We start from the raw sequence: 22,317 nt of genomic DNA, 5'->3' as shown, positions 1-22,317 counted from the left end.
TCATACAAATCACCAGCGATGCTATCATGGACCAGGAGCATGTGCTTGGGACTCCGTCCGGGTGCTAGCCTGGCTATAGCTCTCATTAGCTGTGTACCTCTGAGCAAACCACTTAACTTCTCTGTGCCTCATCTATAAGATGGGCATAAGTGGGGACAAGAATAGCACCCACAAAAGGTGAATTAAGTGACACATGTCACAGGCTTAGCACACTGCTTGTCACATAGTAAGTACACAACCTTATGCTGTTTAATTTAGTATTATATATACACACATCCATACAAGTTAATTTTAAAAGTTTAAAGTCCTTACAGCTTAATTATGTTATTGGGCTCAAAGGACCTATTTTTAAAAATCTTGTGTGAGACCTTCAAATCTTATCTCTTCTATAGACGAACAAGGATGACACACTTTCTGGTGGGTAAAGGAACCGTGAGGAAATCCCAGAGTTGAGGCATGAAGACGTCTGGTGATGGCCAGTGGCCGGGGGGCGGGGGGGACATGAGAACTGTGCCTGGCCCCTGGCACCTCAAACCCTATCCAGCCTGGATGGTGATCAAAGACCCCAAAGGCCCCCCAAAATGAGACCATGAGCTAGATTTTAAGGACTGGAATGTACTGTTTTAGGGGGAGACCCCCAGGCTCAAGAGAAATGGGGGCTTAGTCTTTAATCTCCCGTGACATCATCCCTGCAACCTGGATGTCGGCCACTAACACAGTCCACTCTACTCAGTACGGAACTGACCAACACCTCAATCCGCCAACCTTGAACAATGTCTGAAAACACGGGGCCGGGAGGGCGGCCCTCCACAAGTGCTAACAGAAGTAAAGTACAACACTGGCACAGAGTAAGCGCTCTCCAAAGACTCCAACACTGATGATGGCAGCTGTAAAAGATCTCTCGTTCACCAGGATGGTGACACCTTCTCAGGGACAGGCCACATTAATGGTGTTGACAAGAAGGAAAGAAGCTCCCTCCCACAAGAGGTGGGTGCCCGGGCATGAAGCCTGGAGAATGACACACAGCAATGCCCAGGCAGTGTTGGTGTTCCAGAGTTTATATTCTGAAAATATCCTGGATGCATCGTGAGAACACTTGGTAGCTAAGCTAAAAAAATGGCCTCTCAGTTGTGATGGTGGTTCTCTCCCTTGGTCAGAAGCAAAACGAGGTGTCTCCTCCCTCACCATCATCTGCTCCCCAAAACTGCACAGTTAGTGGGACTTGGCAGGAAGGTGGACAAAGCCAGAGAGGAGGGAAGCATGTCCTTCTTAAGTGAATTTCCAGAGGTGAAGGGACTAACTCTAGCCTGTACTTAAAAATAACTTTCACTTACCACCTGAACAACACAGCCACTTGAATCTTCCTCCCTCACTTCAAACTCAATGATGCTCAAAAGACCCACCGTCTCTGCCGTCCCTGACTCTCTAATTTCTGTCACTGATATCACCAGCCAGGTTCACAGTCACATTTCACTCCTGCCTTGCTTGCCTTCCTCATCCCTTAGCCCAAAGCCTTTACTTTTAAGATTTTATTTATCTATTTGAGAGAGAGAGAGAGAGAGTGTGCTTGTGAGAGAGAGAGAGCCCAAGCAGGGGGAGAAGCAGGAGGAGAGAGAGAAGCAGACTCCCCACTGAGCAGAGAGCCCGATGAGGGGTTCGATCCCAGGACCCTGGGATAATGACCCGAGCCGAAGGCAGATGCTTAACCAACTGAGCCACCCAGAAGCCCAGCCTTCTCTCACAGTAAATACTAATAATTAGGAGTGAGGTTTAGAAAGATTAAATACCTTATCAGAGGCCCCATAACTAATAAGTGGCAGAGCTGGGATTTGAACTGGAAAAGTTTAACTCCAAGCCCCCCGCCCAACCACTATGCTGTGCTGCTCCATGAGTCTTTTTCATGCTTCTTCCAAATGACCTCTTAACATGAGTCTTTCACTGGACTTGCCCCATCACAGTTGGAGTGTGATTGATATTGTTATTATTTAAGAGATGATTATTTATAGGAATTGACTTCTAAATCATGTGTTAATCAGTTATTATTTAAGAAGTGATTTTAATTATGTGCCCCTCCTTACTCCATATCCTGTTATTTATTTTAACCCCCCCCCCATTAAGGTACACATGTAGGTGTATTTCCAATGCTCTATGCATCACCACGGGTCCAAACTGATAGCCTGAGATGGCTACCATTCCTTCCATCCGAAGATGAACAGTAATGTAGCAGACAGTTTCATATAAATTGCAATCTCAATCTTAAAAAAGGGTATTAAGATGTCATTGCTTTTTATTCATGATTTAAGAAATAAACACTAAGGACCCATGGTATCAGGAGGGGGTTTGGTCCCTGAGCACACTCCACCCAGGTGTAGGCAATAAAGGAGTGTACTGTTCGTACAGAATTATACAATACTATACAGTACGATGCTGTAAGTCGGTCTGCTTTTGATTATCACCCAAGGCTGCCAGGTCTGAACTAAACAATGCGGTGATACCACTCCCCACTGTGTGGATTATTCCCACCGTCCCTACTCCTGCCTTGGCAGGACTTCACCTGCCAAGGCAGGGGTTAGTCTCTCCACGGTTAGTGCTCAAACTGGGTACCATCAGATGTGTTTGACAGGAGAGGGGAAAAGGACCAGAATGAACTTTCTGCAGTGATGACGACAGCCACTGGCCACATGAGGCCACCAAGCCTCTGGAATGTGGCTAATGAGGCTGAGGAACTGGACTTTTCATTTTAATTATTTAAATAGTCACACGTGGCTAGTGCAAAATCTAGAATGTGTATTTTCACTGAAGTAGAACTAGAGAATGATTCTGCATACACAAACTCCTGAAACCAATCACCTTCAGATGGTAACTGTTCTTTCTGGAGACAAATCCCATCCTCGACACAGTTAATGAGTGGCTGGCAGAGAAGGGTTTACAACCAATAACGGATACCTGCACCAGGGGCGGTCTCCACCGGAGGTTTTTCAGGGGAGCAGGGGTAAAGTTGAAAGAACCCGTGGGGCGCTTCTTAAGCAGTAATACGACTCCTGTAGGATTCTCTCTTAATTTTCTCACCAGATTTTTTAGTTGCCATCCCACCTTCAGAGAAAGAAAATGAGAAGGGACTCACTTGTGAATTATCAAAAATCAAATCTATGAATTTATTTCAAGGAAATCATTTGTGAGCAAATAAGCAGATACCAGTATGTTTATCTTAGCACTACTTAAAACTATGGAAAATTGGCTAGAAATCGCAAATTTAAAAAATTCAAGCAAAATGGCTTTGGATTTAGTTAAAAGTTCTAGAGGGGAATATTAAACGTCTTAAGTCTCAACGAACAAACTCACCACAGTTTGCTGATTAACCTGAATGACTTCATCACCAGCATGAATCTTCTGAGATCTATCTGCAGGAGACTATTAGGAACAAACACAGAGACCAGTCTTATTTTTTAAATCTTCTATTTCTTTCTGCTTCTATTTCTTCCTCCTTCTTTCTTCTGCAGACAACGAGCAATGGAAATATAATTTTCTCAAGAACTATTACACGGTGCACTTATGAGACGATCCCAGGATGACACAGTCTGCAGAGCCTGGCATGGGGGTGGGCACTCACGTTCCCTACTTGGTGAATGGTCGGCTGGTCCAGACCACCTGTCAGTTACAATAGCCGGGTCCATCTAACCCATCAGGAAAAGCGGGACATGCTGTTGACACAATGAACTGATAAAAAAAACCCTTTGGTTCATCTAAAAAATACCTTATGTAGATCCCTATCAATAATTAATCTTGTAAAAGCTGACCAACTGCTTAACACATAAAGACCATCACTGTAACAATGTCATCCTATCTCCTTTTAAGCAATTATTAAAACGAAATCTTGTCTACTCAACCTTGTTTTACGAATTATCACAATGCTATTAGCATAGAAAGATGGTGACAATAGAAAATGTACTTCTTTAGAGAAAATGAATTTAAATTTTTGTCATTTTCAGGTTGAATTGAAAATGAAATGTGTTTTCAGTATCAGAAGTCCAGATTCTGATTCCCCCAAATAATACTTTGCTACAAATCTGCACATATATAAATATATATATATATATCCACATGTGTGCATATAAATATCTAGATATAATCTGTCAAAATTTTGTCCACAATATTCTGTTCAATTAATGAAACTAGCACTCTCTACGTTTAAGATATTTCCTATGAGCAAAAGTGAAGAAAAGGACAAACCCTCGATTTCAAATTACAATCTGTTATCTAGGCTGGAGTATTTTATTTTATTCAGCCAGTTACTTATGTAACTTATGTAACTGGCTGAGTCTTCAGACATATTTATAATTATTTTTTTTAAAAAAACAGCACCCCTGAACACAGGAGGGCAGGAACCAAACCCAAGACATTCTTGGCTGCATCTTCTCGCTCAACTGTTGGGATAGGCTCAACCAGAAATGAGCAAGCAACATTAAACTGTAGAAACAGTCCCTTTGATGCATTTAGACCCAGTGTAAGGCGCAGGTTAACTGTGAGAGTTACTTTTCAAAACATTTAACCTGCCACTATAACAACCAGGGGTGTCTTCCCTGAGAGACCTGCACTGTGGGTACCTCATCCTCAGGGAAATGGTCTACCTCAAATGACCCTGAGGCTAAGAAGTTCTTGTTTATGGATGTGCAATCTTAAAAACCAAGCCTAAATGTCCTGAATTGACTTTCCTTCTTAGGAATCCTCAAGCATTCATTTCTCAAATGTCCTACCAGGTGATTAAGAGATGTGTTTGGCAGAACACTGATAAAGAGACAGCTTGATACCAAAATTCTTCCTGGGGCAGTGACTCTTGCCTATCTTCACCATGAGCCAGACTACTGAAAAATGATGCTTGTTCTGGTTTTCTGCAGAAGGGTGATGACCTGGAGAAGAATGCATCCATTCTTTAGAGGCTAATCTAATTCCCACATTATCTCAGAGGTGGGGAATAGAAGTATGGATGGGATCCTGTCAAGGTGTTGAACAACATCAAAAAAGAAGTCATAGAGAATCACTAGATACTGTTAGGCTGACCTTGGAATGATCCTGACTTCTCAGGTAACCTCCCCCCAGAATGGATTGGAGGCCTAAGATGACCTGCTATCATTGCTTCAGCCTGGAGTCCAAGATAAATATAGGGAATACAATGGGTGATTTCCATCCACTACCACCCACAATAGGCTTCCATTAAAACATTCTGATTCTGGGAGCGCCTGGGTGGCTCATGGACTCTTGATTTCGGCTCAGGTCATGATCTCGCCCCACATCAGCTTCCTAGCTCAGCGGGGAGTCTGCTTGAGATTCTCCTTTCTCCCTCTCCCTCTGCCCCTCCCCCTGCTTACACTCTCTCATTCATACATACATACATAACTAACTAACCAACATTCTGATTCGAAAGTCACAACAACCTGAAGTGCTAGCTGGAAGGCTGTCCAGGAGCTGACAGCTGGCATTTTCTACTGCCATTTAAGTGTAAAATATCCAGCATTTAGGGTAAAATACCCAGATTAAGCCCTTGAGAAGTACACTTTTACCTAACTTCCCACCCCCATCTGTAAGATTTAGCAAGTGTTTAGCACATTCCAGGTACTCGGTGAACACAAGCTCAGTGATCGAAAAGAATGAGGGACATTCTCAAATGGATTGCCAGATGGAATAAGATAAGTTTTCCCTTTTTTGCTCTTTAACAAGATGGAAACCACCTGTCTCTAGGATGGCTTCTGTATCATCCTGCATGGTATCAACTACATCCAGGTAAACCCCGAACCTCTCATCCAGTCTTATTGAGTCTGGTAGGAATGCTGGGAGATGTATCCTTGCATTTGACATTTCACTTCATTCAAAAGCAGCTTGTTTCATCTCTCATTCAACTCTCATCCTTAAAACCAAAGGATGGGGGCTGGTTTGAGGAGGAGAAATCTGTGTGCCTTCTGGTAGTAACAGGATGGTGAACTATACGCTTATCCAAGATGAAAACTGCTTTAAGAAGACCAGTGAGAGTCTGCAACCACACAGGTCTGGCGGTTAAACAATGTAATCACTAAATTGCTGGACTCAAAACTTCCACTCTTTAAAACCTGAAATGACCTTCACCGTCCCTCTGAATCCAACCAACTCCCAAACAATGCACTGAGTGGTCCTCGTTCTGCTTGAGCTGAAATATGCTCAAGAATCTGACAAGAATGAGGGATGAACCGCGTAATGAGTTATGCGTTTTCTCCTCTGCACCATCCTTGACCTAAAAGCAGAACCTCCCGTGCAGTTATTGCCTATCAGGTGATGTGCTGTAAAAATTCCTATCGTTTCTCAGTGCATTTTCACGGTAGCCTGACGAAGGAGTCTTAAAGACACCACCATCTTCCACTCATTCCTCGGCCAGAACCGCACACCATATTTAAAATTCACTGACTGCCTTCAGCAACGCCATTTCTTTCTTGCTACAAAAATCAAGCTTGTGTCACAAACCCTCATCAAAGATCATGCCATTTTATTTTATCAAAAGACCCAGCAGCTCAAGTTCAAAATTCAACATGTATTTCCACCAGATTAGAGAAGGAGTTACCAAATTTCTTCTATTTTTAGGAATTATTTCCTCTGGTCTTAGTTGATTAAATAGCAGATTAGTTCCACAGACACATGCTTCTTTCATACACATCCAGGAAGCTATTCAAACATTTTTAGCTTCATATCAATGTCATCAAAAACTAGCCATATTGTAGGTTGCAAAAAGAAAGCATTCAATTAGCTCTACTTTTTACAAATTCAAAATGTTTGAGGGGCTCAAGAAAAACCTTTCAGGGAGCAGCATTTCCAAAAGGAAGTTAACAGTGTACAAAGATTCTCACAGTAGAAGCAGCCCTGCTTTTTCTATTTAAAAGATCAGGGGAGAAAAAAAAAACTAAATTCAATATCATGCCACATATTACAAAACACAACTCTATAAAAATCTACATTGTGTAAAAATCCCAAAATAGCTGCTTGGTGATACATCTAAATTCCATTAAACAACAACAAAAAACTGTATTTTACACATATGGCTACTAATTCCAGTTCTTGTAAAAGTAGTTTTTCAACCACAATGAGATCATTGTTTTTAGACTTACGGGTTAACACTTTCAGGGTGCAAGAGGAATAATTAACAAGGGTGGGGGGTAAAAACTGGGCAAGGTATGTGAACAACAGCAATAAAAGACAATTTAAATAATAAATTTCCAACAGCTGGTGATAAGCAGCATGCTAGCAACAGAAATAAACAAAACAGCACCCACGCTCTCACTGCAGATAATAAAATACGATGCACACGTTTGAACGAAAAGTATAAGGACTGTGTGTCACATTTGTTTAAACACATAATAGCTTTTACATTTAACGGATAGGCGCACTTACGTTCTCTGTGGTCCCAGTAATCACGTGCAATCCATCATAGGTTGATTTGATGTACATGCCCTAGAGTGAGTCACAAACATATTAACTCATTACTCCAACATTTACAAACATAGCCGCCAGGGAGACTTCATCTTATAAAACATTAAAGGCAATCCCTTCAGAACAACGCTCATTTATTTCTAAGCCTCCTGAAACACTGGGAAACCAGAGCCAAGGAGCAGTGAAGGGGAGCTAACAAAGGGAAACACTCATGAAAGAAATCAGGAGCCAGATCTCTCTGGTATTATAATTTGTGTACCAGGCACAGAGAATTTTGCCATAACTCTGGGGACTCAGAAGATACCTTCTCAGACCTGCGGAATGAATGAGGCATTTCAAACAAGGACCGTTCTCTCCTGACCATCTCTTTGCCTGGTGACACAATATATTCAGACAAATGGGGGATCAGCAGTCATCGTGGGTGACTTGTTTAAGCCACTAACAACCCAGACCAGGATATATGAGCAAAGATTATTAAGCAACACAACATAGGGAGTAAGTCAGAAACAGGCACCCCTCCATCTTAAGGGAAGCGTCAAGACAAACTCACAGGTGAATACCATACCGTGGAGGAAACATTTCCACTGTTTGATGTATCACATATAAAAAATTTTTATTAAACTTTCATAAGATGGGGGGAAAAGAGCAAAAAGTCGACTGGGCAAAGAGCAGTTGCTCACTCTGGTATCAAATTTGCAGTAACATAGATCTTCCCCAGAAATCATTTTGACCCGGAACTTGCCCTGGTCAGCAACCTACACCTCTCTGTAATGAGACTCTCATCAAATGCTAACACCTTCAAGGATCTCCCCATTCCTCTCCTTTCCTGTTTCTTTCATTCACAGAGGAATCCGCTTGTCCGGACCTATGGGGCTCCTCCTTCCAAAGCATTTGCTCATATAACTTTACCATCTGAAACAGCAAGTCCACTTCTGCCCACTTGGGGCATTTCTCTGCCCTAACTTTGAGCCATAACTTTAAACTCACCTCCAGGAAGTCTTCCCTGCTTAATCTACCATAATCCATCATTTACTCTGAAGCCGAGACGTCTCAACATGTGTATTTCTACGTACTAAGACTGTGAACTTACCGATATTCAGTTGATTTTTGTTTTCTTGAGAGCAGAGGCTACCCTCGTGTCTCCCCACAGCTACCTACCCACTGGGCCTTCCTCCTCCTCCTCCTCCTCCTCCTCAGCGCCAGCACCAGTATCTGCACAGCCCCCAGCCGCTGAGGCCCTGCACTCCTCGTCTACTTTAATACTCTCGACACCTCTGTGAGGCAGTAATGATTACCTTTCACTTCCATCAGATGAGGAAACCCAGCTCTCTCAAGCTCAAGGGGCCTCACAGTTTCTCCGCTTCAGTCTCAGCAAATGAATCACGCCCCAGGCAGGCGAGGTACCGGCAGACCCAGGTATCGAGGCACGGACGCTGGTAGCCAGCAATCTACCTGTCTGTGCTCAGGGCTGTCAGTACAGGGCTCATCCAGCTCTGAACTCTTTTTAAAGAAATCATGCTGTTCCTCCATCTCTTCTCACATTCATCCTAAGTGCTAATATAAACTTTCAGAGCAGATGCTGTTTTGTACCCAGAGACCATCTTTCCTTTGTGTAAATGTTTTATATCTCCTTACATGGCTGAGTCTTAAAATAAAACTGTTAAGACAATTCCTTCAAGATATGAGAACACAGTTCAAAAACTGTATTTATTTTTATACTTTGAAGACATAAAACATATCAACAGCTCGAGATGGCAAATTCCTAACTACATAATGGAAGACAATCTAATTTAATTCTATTCAGAATCATAGTAAAAGCAATAAGAAATCAGGAAAAAAAACTTTAATAAATTAAGATATGTTATTGTTTAAAAAGAAAACAAGTGTTTCGGGCACTTGGGTGGCTCAGTCGGTTAAGTGTCTGCCTTCGGCTCAGGTCATGATCCCGGGACCTGGTATCGAGTCCCACATCAGGCTCCCTGCTCTGCAGGGGCTCTGCTTCTCCCTTTGCCCCTCCCCCCACTCGTTCTCTCAATCTCTTTTCCAAATAAATAAATGAAATCTTTAAAAAAAAAAAAAAAAAAAGAAAACAAGTCTTTCTAGAATTCTTACCAGGCCTTCCCCAGGTTTAACGTTCGGCAAGTGAACCTCCTCCAGACACGCACACTGGCTCATAACAGGATCCGTAGTAGATCGTATTGTTTTGTCACAGATACCATTTAAAACCTTGACCTCAAGGTTGGGAGAGGCAAATAGGAAAGGTTCAATCATTAACCAAGTTTATCTCAAGCTGAATTTTAAAGATATGCGCTTCCCTACAATCTTCAGCTCCGGTCAGCAATCATTTTAATAATGCTACTCCATGAAGCCAAGGGATTTGGGCTTCGTATTTGCAATCGCTGGAAATGGGCTTTGTTTAGAGTGCAGCTCTTCCAAGAATTACGGCCACTGAAGAGCAGACACTGTACAGAAACCCCCGTTTGGCGGTCAAAGAGAATCACCTCTTCCCAGCCGTCTGCATAGTGTCTTAGCGATCACTCACATCCGGTGCATATCAAATACTCACAAGGTTAAAAAAAATTTTTTTTGTCTGTAACTGCTTTTTTTTAATAGATTTTATTTTTAAAGTAATTTTGGGTTTACAGAAAAACTGAGCATAAAGTACAGAGTTTCTCTAGACTTCCTTCCCCACCCCAACACAATTTCCAATAATACCTATAACATGGCTAATAAGAACAAGATATAAAAAACATTTTGCATTGGTATGGCACATCTGTTACAACCAAGGAAACAAAACTGGTACCTTATTATCAACAGAAAGTCCACAGTTTCCATTAGGGCTCACTTTTTGTGGTGTACAGTTCTACAGGTTTCAACAAACGCATAATGTCATGTATCTACCACTACTATACCATACAGACCAGTTTCACTACCTAAAAACCCCGCTTCACCTCTCTCACCCTCCCCACAATGAACCCTTGGCAATCACTGATTTACTGTCTCTGCGGTTTGGCTTCTTCCAGAATATCAAATAATTAGAATCCTACAACATGTAGCCTTTTCAGATTGGCTTCCTTCCTTTGGTAAGGTGCATTTAGGTTTCCTCCATATCTTTTCATAGCTTTATAGATCCTTTCTTTTTATGAATAATATTGAATATTCTGAATATTCTGAACAATATTCTATTGTCTGGATGTGCCAGATTATACAGTCATCTACTGGAGGACATCTTGGCTGCTTCCAGGTTTTGGCAATTATGAATAAAGCTGCCACCACATTTCTGTACAGGTTTCTGTGATCAGGTAAATACCCAAGGGTCTAACTGCTAGATCGTAGGGTAAGAGTACGTGTGGTTTTGTAAGAAACTGTTGCAGTGTCTTCCAAAGGGGCTGTACCATTCTGCATTCCCACCAGCAATGAACAAGAGCTCCTACTTCTCCAATCCTTGCCAGCATTTGGTGTTGTCATGTTTTGGATTTCAGTTATTCTAATAGGTGTGTAGTGTTGTCTCCCTATTGTTTTAATTTGCAATTCCCTCACGAAACATGACGTTGAACACCGTTCCCTATATTCATTTGTCAAATGCCTATCTTCTTTGGTGAGGCATCTGTTCAGATAATTTGCCCACTTTTTAACTGGGTTTATTTTCTTATTATTGAGTTTTAACAGTTCTTTGTATATTTTGGATACAAGTTCTTTATCTGATATGTGTTTTAAAAATACTTGTTCCCTTGGGCGCCTGGGTGGCTCAGTTGGTTAAGCGACTGCCTTCGGCTCAGGTCATGATCCTGGAGTCCCAGGATCGAGTCCCGCATCGGGCTCCCTGCTCGGCAGGGAGTCTGCTTCTCCCTCTGACCCTCCTCCCTCTCATGCTCTCTGTCTCTCATTCTCTCTCTCTCAAATAAATAAATAAAATCTTAAAAAAAAAAAAAAAAAATACTTATTCCCAGTCTGTGTCTTGTCTTTTCATCCTCTTAACACTGCATTTCATGGAGCAGAATGTTCCACCTCAAGGAGATCTACCTTATCAGTTTATCTTTCATGGATTCTATCTTTGGTGTTGTATCTAAAAATTCATTGGCAAACACAAGGTCAACCTAGATTTTCTCCTGGTATCATCAAGGAGATACATAGATTTGTGCTTTACATTTAGGGTGTATGATCTTTCTAGTGATGGCTCACATTCTCTGACCCCAAACGTTGACAAGGTAAAATTTTTGAGACACGAAGATCCTTAGTAAGTGGTCTCCGTGTAGAAATAACCATGGTTATGTGTGGTGGTTTCCTCCAGTTAGATTCATCTAACCTTTCAAAATTAAGCCACCAAAGAAATCAGGAAATTCCAAAGAGGGATTTTTTTTTCCAAGGGGGAGAATCCAAGAAGTGACACTTATTACATTCCCCCAATTTGTTTAGCCTCCCTATTTATGGAAAATATATTTATAGCTGTTTCATTGCTAAATTCCTCAACATCAGTGGGAGGAAGGCCTTATCAAAAGAGCACAGGCCAGCTTATGTCAAAGGGAGGAAGCGATGATGAATAGTCACAAAATCTCTTTAAACAATCACAGCACATTCCCCCCTCCTCCATCATAAGGTTTTTGCCAAGGATTTTTTTTTTTAATCAAAATGTTCCTCAAGTGAAATCTGCAGATCAGTGTACCCCTGATTAACAGGCTAGCTAGTAATTTAAGTATAATTGTACCTAATGAAATGTTCAGAGGAGACAGGGACCCCCATTTACCCAAGCACAGGAATTTTCACAGTAGTCATTTTCTTGTTATTAAATAACTTTTATTCTTCCCTTTCGACCTAAATTAATAGACTCAACTCCCAAAAAGCCAGTATTTCAAAGTATATCCTGAAGGAATTAGCCACAGAGTTTTTGCTTGAATTGATGTTGCGTCCCACTGGTTTGGGGAAAGGAATTTTACAGTAACTTGTAAAAGGTATACTTACTACGGTTAAAACTTTATCCTCCATTTCTGCTACAAGGCAATCCTAAAGAAGGAAAAAAGAAAAAGAAAACCGTAAGAGCTAGAAACTTCCAAAAACTGTTGGCTTAGCTCTATAGGTACTTCCTGGAGCCCAAGAGGGCCCTTCCTCGCCCTGCAGCCCAAGGAGTCCTGCACTGAACACAGAGGGTACATACAGAGCGGGGCCAACTCCAACTCCTCCCAAGGCTCCAGTTTCTCCTGACCGAAGGAGCTTATCATCCAAGGAACGCATTTGACCAATTATTTAATCAGAAAACCTATGAAAAATAACTGAACTGAAATCCACCGACCATCTAGACAGGGCAGAGAGTAGTAAGCCAGAAGTCAAGTCCAAGAAACCTGACAATGGCTCCCAAACATGACCCCGCGCTCAAGCCAGCCCTTGGCCAACAAGCCAGGAATCTTTTAGCTCTGGGCCTGCCTATAAGAATAGCTTTCAAATAAGGGCTTCAGTAAACATAGCCACAGAAGTTTATTTTAAGCAACACTGAGATTAAATCAGATATCTCAGTCCTTAATAAATGAAAAAGGTTCAACAAAACATTCATTAACACGCTGCCAAAAAAGTGGTCTTGAGGTATGCTATTGATGACATTAAATAAAGGGCTGGAATGCAAAGCATTATTTACTCAGCTTAAGAACAAAAGACTCAGAACTGTACGAACCCAGTTGGCTGATTATAGGAGTCACTACTGTCCTGTCTAAAAGTGGTCACAGGGAAGCCGCCAACGTCAAACTCTCACAGTTAACCTTCCAGAACTGGTCTACAGCGGAGGCTTCCCATCTACGTGGCAGAGTATGCAGAAAAAAAAGGGGACTAGATTCTTTAGACTTTATTTTGCATCATTAAGTCTGATCCCAAACTAGGGCATCCTAATTATTTCATGTACATGAAAGATATTAATCAACTCTGTTGCAATTGTCACAGATTTTCACTTCAATCAAAAGTCATTTGAGGTCATTTTTCTACTACCATTGGGGGGGGTGGGGGTCGGGTTAGAAATGTACGATATTCTACCCTATAGGATTTTGTAATCAGATTTTCAGTGTCTTCCTAAAAAAAATTCTCTACTAGATTAAAAAATGTGGGAAAACAATAATATTCCACTGCTCCCAAAATTTACACTGATTCTCAGGAAAAGAGCAGCCAAGTAAGAACACACTTAAAAAGAGAAATTTAGAAATGTATTTTTACATGCGTGAATCTGATATAAACTCAAACTACAGGAGCAACTTCTGTAAAATAGAATAATCATAGCTTAAAAATGTGCTGCTGCTTCTTCTTGTGCATAGAACTAAACCATCAACTACCACGACGAATCAACCTCTATTAAAACCATCAGAAAGACAGAATTATTAAATAAATATCAATTTTAGCAAACAGAATACGTATGCGGTCTTGTGCTAGAAATAAAACTAATAATATGTGTTTATGACTTTTCATTACAAATCCCAAAATGATGTGAGCCCTGTCACCCTCATGAGGTAATCACCCGCAGACAGAGAGCTCCTCTCCATACACCAGGGCCCATGATACGAGATGGCTGTGGGCCCTCATGGTTCCTGAGACTTGACTCCCTGACAGATCCAAGAAGCCGCCAAGAAAATGGGCTCCCTGCAGCGTTAGAACCAAGGCATGAGAGGGGCTCTCCTGCCTCCCAAAATTGTTCCAGTCAGCATGTGAAAGAGCTCCCTTTTCACCTTCCGCCACCATGAACGTGGGTTCCCACACCCGTTCCTACTGGGAGGAAGCAGCTGCAGGCATGACTTCATGTTGTTTGGCATAAAGGCAATGGAATGGGAAAAAGAAGTTCTGGAACCGAGTCAGCCCTCAGGAGCCAGACAGTGGGGCTGACCTCTGTCACATTCCTTGGGAACCCAGATCAGCAGACCAGCCTGCCTGGCAGGGACCCCGCCGGGGGTCCTTTCCTTCCATCGGATGCCCCTTCCCTCCACGGCTCTTCCTCATTCTACCTTCAGCAACCTGTCACCCTCTCCATGCTGTGTCTCTTCCTCTGTAAAGCGGGCGTGATAAACCCTAGCTCCGAGATCTGCCGAGAAGTCAACGCGGTAACAGGTGTCAAAGATGTCGCACGCACCTGAGACACGACCAGCACTCCATAAATGTTCTCAGGGCTTCTTCCTCTGCTTCCGTGGCCACTTCACTTTCTGTTCAGTCCTCCCGGGCTTTCTATTGCTCATTCCCCCCATTCTTCCCCCAGTGGAACTCTGGTGCCTGCCACTGCCATTTCGTCTCTCACCACTGTGACTGCAGTTTTCATGTCATCACAACTTCACGAGGACAGACTGAAGGTACAGAGCCCAACGCCTTCCCACCCCAGTTTCCTTCGTCCGACGGTAGAGCTTAAAAACTGGACGGGAGCTCTATCCGTGGACTTGGCATAGGACAGCAGCTGAGGCATGCTTACAAGAATGGTGCAGGCTCCTCACAGGGGAAAAAGCAGCAACTCTTCACCCTTCAGATCAGGAGACGGACACATTATCCTTCAACAGAAGGATGCAGACAACGTGACAAGAAAGAGGAGGGCGGACGGCAACACACGGACGAGAGAAAGGAGCAGAAGGCCCAGCAAATGTCTGTCCTCACAGACGGAGACGAAAGGAATAAAGACCCAAGGAGAACATGTTCGTTGTCACAGGAAAAGAAGGACACAACTTTCATTCCTTCAATTTCCCAGAGAAAAGGAATAAATGGAAAAGACTGGTTTCTTCCAGAAAAGTCAAGAGACCTTCTGCCAAGAAGTTTTGAAGAAAACTGTACGTCCCCTTGCTGGAAGAGAGTGTGAAGTCTCCTGGCTCGTTCAGTCTTGTCGCTGCCATCACACGGCACGTAGAAAAAGGCGTTCGGCTCATTCATCAAGTTTGTTATTTCTAATCTGTGTGCACACAAATAGTCCACTTGCCAAGGCACCTGTGTTCTCTAATCGCTAAAGACAACATATGTTTGCAAGAGCTAAACATCTTTCTCAATCTAAGTCCATAAAATGATATTCCCATATATATTCATATTTTGCCAGTCTCCATCTTTAAAAATCATTCAAATTTAAATAAACAACAACAAAAAAAACCAACAACAGGAAGAAAAGAGCAACATACTTGTCAACTTCCTCTCCTTAAACCATCAAATTTGTTTCCAGAAAACCAGTACAAGGCGTGATTTTTTATATTTCCTACTATATGCTCTTATTTCTTGTGGGCACTGTGCTTTACATATATTACATCTCATTTAATCTTCATACCAATCTTTTGAGGTAGATATTATTATTTTAAAATAAAATATTTTACATTATTTCTCTATATCCAATTTTACACAAATACATACATGTGGTCACATAATATTCTTTGTAAATGAAAGAAGTGTTTCTTTTCCTTCCTGGGGTGGAGGGGGCTTGGCTCCTATGCTCCATCCCCACTTCTCTCCCTGCCAAAGTAAACCCAACTTTTCTTCCAAATTGCGTACTGTACTTACTCCTTCGTACACAGGCTTTTGGATGTGTATTATAAATACATATATACATACAGTTCCATATTGGGGGGGTTCACCATTTGTCATTATATTACACTTTTTTTCTTTTTTTCTTATTCAGTAATAACTTCTATAAATCCTGCCAAATCATCTGGTAAGGTAAATATTAGTATTCCCATTTTACAGACAAAAAAATTAAGGTTCCTAAGTTTTAAGTGACTTGTCCAAGGTCCCAGGGCTAATTAGTGGTAGAGGTAGGATTTGAACCTGTGGCTATCTGTCTCTGAAGCACATGTTCAATGAGCACCAAAGGGAAAACAAAAACGATACCCCTTGTGTCCCCTAAGTTTGGGTTAAACTTCTTCCGACAAGTGACAAAGTCTCATCAGCTGATTTGTCAAAAGCATTGTCTCATTTGTTTAAACACACATTTAAAAATCACCACTTCTCATGTGCCAGGCAGTGTGAGGCCCGAAGAAGGGGCAAGTGTGATGAGGATGCTTGGCGGGCAGCCTTCTCCTGACGTGAACTGCTCAGGATCTGTACCTCCCATGCAGAGATTTTTTTCTACCATCAGTTCATAACAATCAACACTTCTGTGACTACCAGAAAAACACCCCAAGATGGGCGCCTGGGTGGCTCAGTTGGTTAAGCGACTGCCTTCGGCTCAGGTCATGATCCTGGAGTCCCGGGATCGAGTCCCGCATCGGGCTCCCTGCTCAGCAGGGAGTCTGCTTCTCCCTCTGACCCTCCCCCCTCTCATGCTCTCTCTATCTCATTCTCTCTCTCAAATAAATAAATAAAATCTTTAAAAAAAAAAAAAAAAACACCCCAAGATGACGTTAAGAAGCCCATTCCCTCCAGACAAGAGTCGCCTTCTCACGGAGGGTCACTCCAGCCCCATACCTAAACCTGAATTCCACCTCAATCCTTCTCGTGCTCCTTCCCTCCTTAGCATTCCTTAACTTTATGTCACGTAGTTCCTCCAGAGTTTCTATTTAAAAAAACTAAGTGCTCGAACAGTTTAGAGAAAGTACAGGCCTATTAGCTCAACTATTTTAAAACAAAAGAAGGTAATCTTCGATGTAAAGGCCACTGGCCACTTTCTAGAAACCATCTGTACAACGCATCTAACTAAGAGCCTTTCCTCTCTCCCCAGCTGGGATGGGAAAAAAATGGCGAGGGGCAGAAAAGCGAAAAGCATGTGAGTCCTCTGAAGAAGAGAACAGGGCAGAGGGAGGAAACAGTGTTAAAAAGCAACAGTGACGTACTGACCTTCTGGACGGTAGTTGTCAGGTCCAGGCAAAGCTGAATGATTTTGTTCTTTGTTACTGAGAAATCCGTGATCCCTGTAAATGGAGCCCTAGAAAGCAACAAACGTTTTTTTAAAAAAGGGAGTGGGGGCACCGGGATCCCGCACGATCGGCTGAGAAGCACAGCCACACCACAGGCTGGTTTCAAAGACTGGTCATGCAACTGTTTCCTCTCAAAAACAGGGATCTGAACAGAAAAGAGACAGAGAAGTGCTAGATAAGAACACCTCAGAAAAGGAGCCAAGAGAATTCATGTCCCTTCAGAGGTCAACTGACAGCCTGCAGACCAACCAAATAATCACAAATGTTTAACCACAGTGATGCACAGCTTCAGCATGGTTCCAGGCCTTCCCCAAGGGGAGCTTAATTTGTTCCTGCTATTCACCCTTTCGGTAGCTTCCAAAGGGACCCAAAAATCTCCCACTGAGCCAGAACTCCCGCAGCGGTGCAGTGGAAGGGACAGGAAAGACACCAGCTCATTTCCCTAAGACAACAGACAGGCTGTGTGCGGCTTGGGCCCTCCCCTGACCGGACGGTCGAGCGCATGCATCACTTACCGGTCCAGCCAAGCCAACAAGGCCTTAGCAGCACCTATTAGCTCCACCACAGAAGTCAGGAACTCATTGGGGGGCTTGTGGGAAGTGTTTCCATCATAAGCCGGACTTTTCCTCCGGCTACTTATGTAATTTTGTAAGTTGTGGGAAGATGCTCGCAGTTTCAGAACTAAGTTCTTCATATTATCAGTTTCCAGGCCATAATTCTGTGGAAAATAAATTCAAAGGGAAAAATTCAAGACTATCAACAACATCCAAACTCTCATAGTAACTCAAAAGCCCATGAGCAACTTGAATAACTCCTACGACAGCCACAAAACCCTACATGATTTACCCACAGTGCTGATCTTACCCACTCCAGCCTCTTGTCCTTCCTCCAGCGTACTCCTGTCCCAGGGACTTTGTCCTTGCTAGTTCCTCTTTTCAAATGCTCCTGCCACAAATATTTGCACGAACAGCTCTTTTTTATATTTACCTACTAGCCCAAAGGTTCCCTCCTCTTTGAGGCTTCCTTGACATTCTAGAGCAAGTTCCTTAGCCTAAGCCCTACTGACATTTAAAGCCCAGTATTCTGTTTGGGTTGGGGTGAGGGGGAGAGGGAGGATTCCTGTACATCGCAAGATGCTGAGCAGTACCCCTGGCCAGTAGCACCGTCTCCCTAGTTGTGACAACCAAAGATGTCTCCAGACATTGCCAAATGCCCCTTCAGGTCACTCTCTAGCTCATCACCGATCTGCCACCTCTCTGAACCACCCTGTTTGGCACCACCTTCCTCCACGGGGATTCGAGGTCCAGAGAGCCAAGCTCTGTGTCCGGCTCACATTTATCCTGGCAGCACGGAAGACAACAAAGCAGCTCCTGAATGGATGAATTTCCATCAGATGAGACTCACTTGCCTAGAAACAGCAACACTGACCAAACGTCAATTCACCTGAAATGTAATTTCCGTCTCTTGAGTTTCTCACCTGTGTTCTTTCTGGATAATAATGTTCTACTTAGGTGCTTTGAAAGAATGAATCTCATGTGATAGGTAGAGAACAAATCCCAACACCTACATCTGAGATGACTTTGGGGGGAGGAAGGATGCATTTCTGTATTCAGCTGCATGGACATATCCCAAGTTGGTGTTTCATTATTTTAACAAAAAATGAAGATATTTCTGGGGTCTGTTATACTGTTGCAATAGCATCCCCAAAGCAAGAATGTGGTGCCCTTTAAACGTTGGGAATAATAGAATGACCAATATTATTGAACACTTACTCTCTGCCATCTCGAGACTAGGCCAAGTGCTCAACAAGTATTATCTCAGGGAAAGAGCACACGAAGGTGGAAATGACAGGATCTCTATTTTATAGGTGAGGAAACTGAAGCACAGAGCCATTAAATAAATTCCCCAAAGTCACACAGCTCCTCCGTGGAGAGGTGGGATTCTAATGAAGGCCATCCGCAGCGAGGGCACAAGGTTTCGATCACCATGCTGCATGATCCCCGTCCATGCTCCCTGCCCAAGGGAGGACAGAAGGAGAAGACAGAAAACAGGATGGGTAGTAGACAAGGAAAAGAAAAGTGGCCAGTGGCCTTGGATCTACACAAACTAACAAGCTGCTTACCTCCCCCCAGGTTCTATCTTGACCTGCTCCATCCCCTGATGTTCATGAAGTCAATGTTTGCATAGTAATAAAAGTTCCAAGTCATTTCTGGTGACACTGACTACAGACACTATAGCTGGGTTTTCACTGCAGTGAAATTTTCATGAAGCTTAAATTAATGTTGCTGCCTATAATAAAATAAAAAGCGCTTTTTAAAAAAATTTAGATAGACATTTTGAAAAGAGTGGAGTGCAATAAAAAAAGAAAAAAAGAAAAAAGAAAATACTTCCTCAGATCTGTTAACTGGAGGCTGTCTTTTGCAAGCTTTAAAATTTTCATAATAAATTCATAATTTCATAATTTAATGAAATAAAATTTCATAATAAAAATGAGTGTTCTGTATTAACAGTAATGTTCTATCCAAATCTCATATTCCTTCATTTTTTCCTGTCATTTTCTACAGACTAAAATATGACATTGTCCTTCAACAAAGAAGACAAAAATACAAAGATGGATTTTCATCATGCTTTTTAAATCCAGAGAATCAAAGACTCACAAGTGAATGGATAAAGAGCCACATGACCAGCTTGTTTTGAAGGACTTGTGACTGATTAAAGGGAACTGTCCCCTCATTCAGTCAATTAGTCAGCCTGCCAACTTCTATCAGGAGTTCTGAACTAAAAGCAGGAAAGTCAGCTTTCAAGAATCAGTGTCACCAGAAATGACTTGGAACTCTTATTACTACACACAACATTTACTTCTTGAACTCAAAGAGGATTAAATGCATTTTAGTGTTGCAAGAAGTGTTAAACCTCAATCTCCTACAAACCTACCACTTCTAATATTAAAATAAAGTGGGAGGGTAGCTTCTTGTTAACTGGTTCTTTTCCTTTCCACTCAATGTGCTCTGAATCTGGTTTCCCACCCAAAACAAATCATAGGACTGGAAGGAGGGACAGATGCAGCTATGATGGAGTACAATTTTAACAAGATAGAAGGAGCAAAGGAAGGACAATTCCTTCCCTCCCCGCCCCCCACTCCACACAAGAAGAGAACAAGAAACTGATTATATTCGCTCAAGAGAACCTCTAATGTAGAAACATAATCAGGAAAGGATTATTGACTTAAGTGCCCCACAATGAAAAACAGAAAATGAATAATTACTCAGACCAGATTTGATTACCTTCATTAATCTTTTCCCTCAAACTTGTCCCCTTCAGAAATTGTGCTAAGATAAAAGTATCAAGAAGATACAAACCAAGTAAGAAATGAAATGAGTCTCTGAAAATCTATACACATACACAAACCCTTCCGCTGAGATCCCGCTTCATTAGAGGTAAGCCATCAGGGGGTTATTTCCTGGTCTGGCTAAGAAATCACACAGGAGACAGGAGAGAAGGAAAAAGGCAGAGTCTCACTCTTCTGGTGCCTTCATTATACACATTTTAGCTAAAGATGAATCTTCTCCTTCTCTTCTACCTTCTTGTCCCATTCCTCCCGACCCTGTCCATGATCGAACATATGTGATTAAGGAGTGCCAGAGAAAACACAATCGAAACCATCCCACTGACTTGGCTCAGTTCAGTCACAACCTAAGAGATATATTCCACATTTTTTCCAAAAGGCATTTAACACACTCATAAGCAAGATCCAGTTAAATTCAGACTGTCAGCAAAGATTACTCTTCCGGCAAGATTTTTCCCCATAAAGAAGGATAACATGTTTTCATGATTTGCCATAGGTGTAGGTAAAGGAGGAAATGAATAATCGCAGGGATATACAAGTGCACAGAAGTGCCCTGGCCAGGTAAATACATTACAGGTATTTCATTTAATCATACATTTAGGTGGCATCATCTAACATGTGTTACTGATCCCTACTTTATTCACTTTCTCAACCTACTTCAACCTTAAAAATATGGGGCACCTGGGGGGCTCGGTTGGTTAAGCGTCTGACTCAGGTCTTGATCTCATCAGGATCGTGAGAGGGAGCCCTTGCAACCGGTTCTGTGCTTGGCATGGAGTCTTGCTTGAGATTCTCTCTTCCTCCCCTTTGCAATGGCACGGGTGCGCTCTCTCTCTCCAAAACAAATAAAATCTTTAAGACATGTATATAATATTTTATATTTAATTATAAAATATTTAATTAATTTATATATAATTATATATATGTGCCTGCCTTGGTAACTAGGGTTTGGTTGATTTCGCAATGAAAATGGGTTACAATTATACTGGTTCTTACTCTCAATCGCATCCTCCAGACCAGCGCTAGTCAACAGAACTTGTTGCAAGTATGAAAATGTTCTCTATGTGCACTGTCCAAATATGGTAGATACTAGCCACCAGTAGCTATGAGCCCTTGAAATGCAGCTTAGTGTGACCGAGGAAGTGAATTTTATTTCATTTTAATTTATTTTAATTTAAATATTTGCACGTGGCGAATAGTTGTCCTACTGGAAAGAGCAGCTCTAGAGTCTGCCCCAGATAGGTAGAGAAAAACTGGGCTCAGACTCTGAATTCAATCCTAAGAAGTGGTCTTGAAGTGGTCTTGGTTCAGCCTCATGATACAAGTCCATGGTCAATATCTGCAAAAGGCAGTGGTGTTCTCTCCTGGTTCTCTTCTCTATCCATGACTAGCTATCTGTGGGCCATCTGCTCACTGGTTTTGGAATCTTTACCAATAGCTATTCCCTATGTTAGGTTTTTATCCATTCTATCTGCCCCGTTCTTTCCAGAACTTTCCAGTGGTTGTTTTTTCCTCTCTTTCTTCTACATTCTATTCATTTCCTGTCCATCACAAAACCAACATCCACCAAACTAAGTTTACGTTACAACCTCTTTTATAACCCCAGGGCCCACTGCAAATATACATGAACTGCCCAAGGGTTGGGTTGTTCAAGGCAAAGAATTATCACCAATTTATATATAC

At 42.2% G+C, this 22,317-nt stretch overlaps 1 protein-coding gene across 3 annotated transcripts in view; it reads right to left on the bottom strand.

Moving 5' to 3' along the window:
- CNKSR3 (CNKSR family member 3) overlaps positions 1 to 22,317 on the bottom strand; it is an 83,317-nt gene that overhangs the window by 7,715 nt on the left and 53,285 nt on the right. For all 3 annotated transcript variants that reach the window (XM_032407612.1, XM_032407613.1, XM_032407611.1), the window contains exons 3-9: positions 17,804 to 18,006; positions 17,209 to 17,296; positions 12,409 to 12,450; positions 9,562 to 9,681; positions 7,411 to 7,470; positions 3,343 to 3,411; positions 2,947 to 3,093 (exon numbers count right to left, since the gene is read on the bottom strand). In XM_032407612.1, the coding sequence (XP_032263503.1) occupies positions 2,947 to 3,093; positions 3,343 to 3,411; positions 7,411 to 7,470; positions 9,562 to 9,681; positions 12,409 to 12,450; positions 17,209 to 17,296; positions 17,804 to 18,006 (729 nt within the window). The remainder of the gene's footprint in view (positions 1 to 2,946; positions 3,094 to 3,342; positions 3,412 to 7,410; positions 7,471 to 9,561; positions 9,682 to 12,408; positions 12,451 to 17,208; positions 17,297 to 17,803; positions 18,007 to 22,317) is intronic.

The sequence above is a fragment of the Phoca vitulina genome, unplaced genomic scaffold, assembly GCF_004348235.1.
Source record: "Phoca vitulina isolate PV1807 unplaced genomic scaffold, GSC_HSeal_1.0 scaffold9, whole genome shotgun sequence".
Taxonomy (NCBI): Eukaryota; Metazoa; Chordata; class Mammalia; order Carnivora; family Phocidae; genus Phoca; species Phoca vitulina.
Note: the sequence above shows the minus strand (reverse complement) of the source record. Positions and strands in the feature narration are given on the sequence as shown.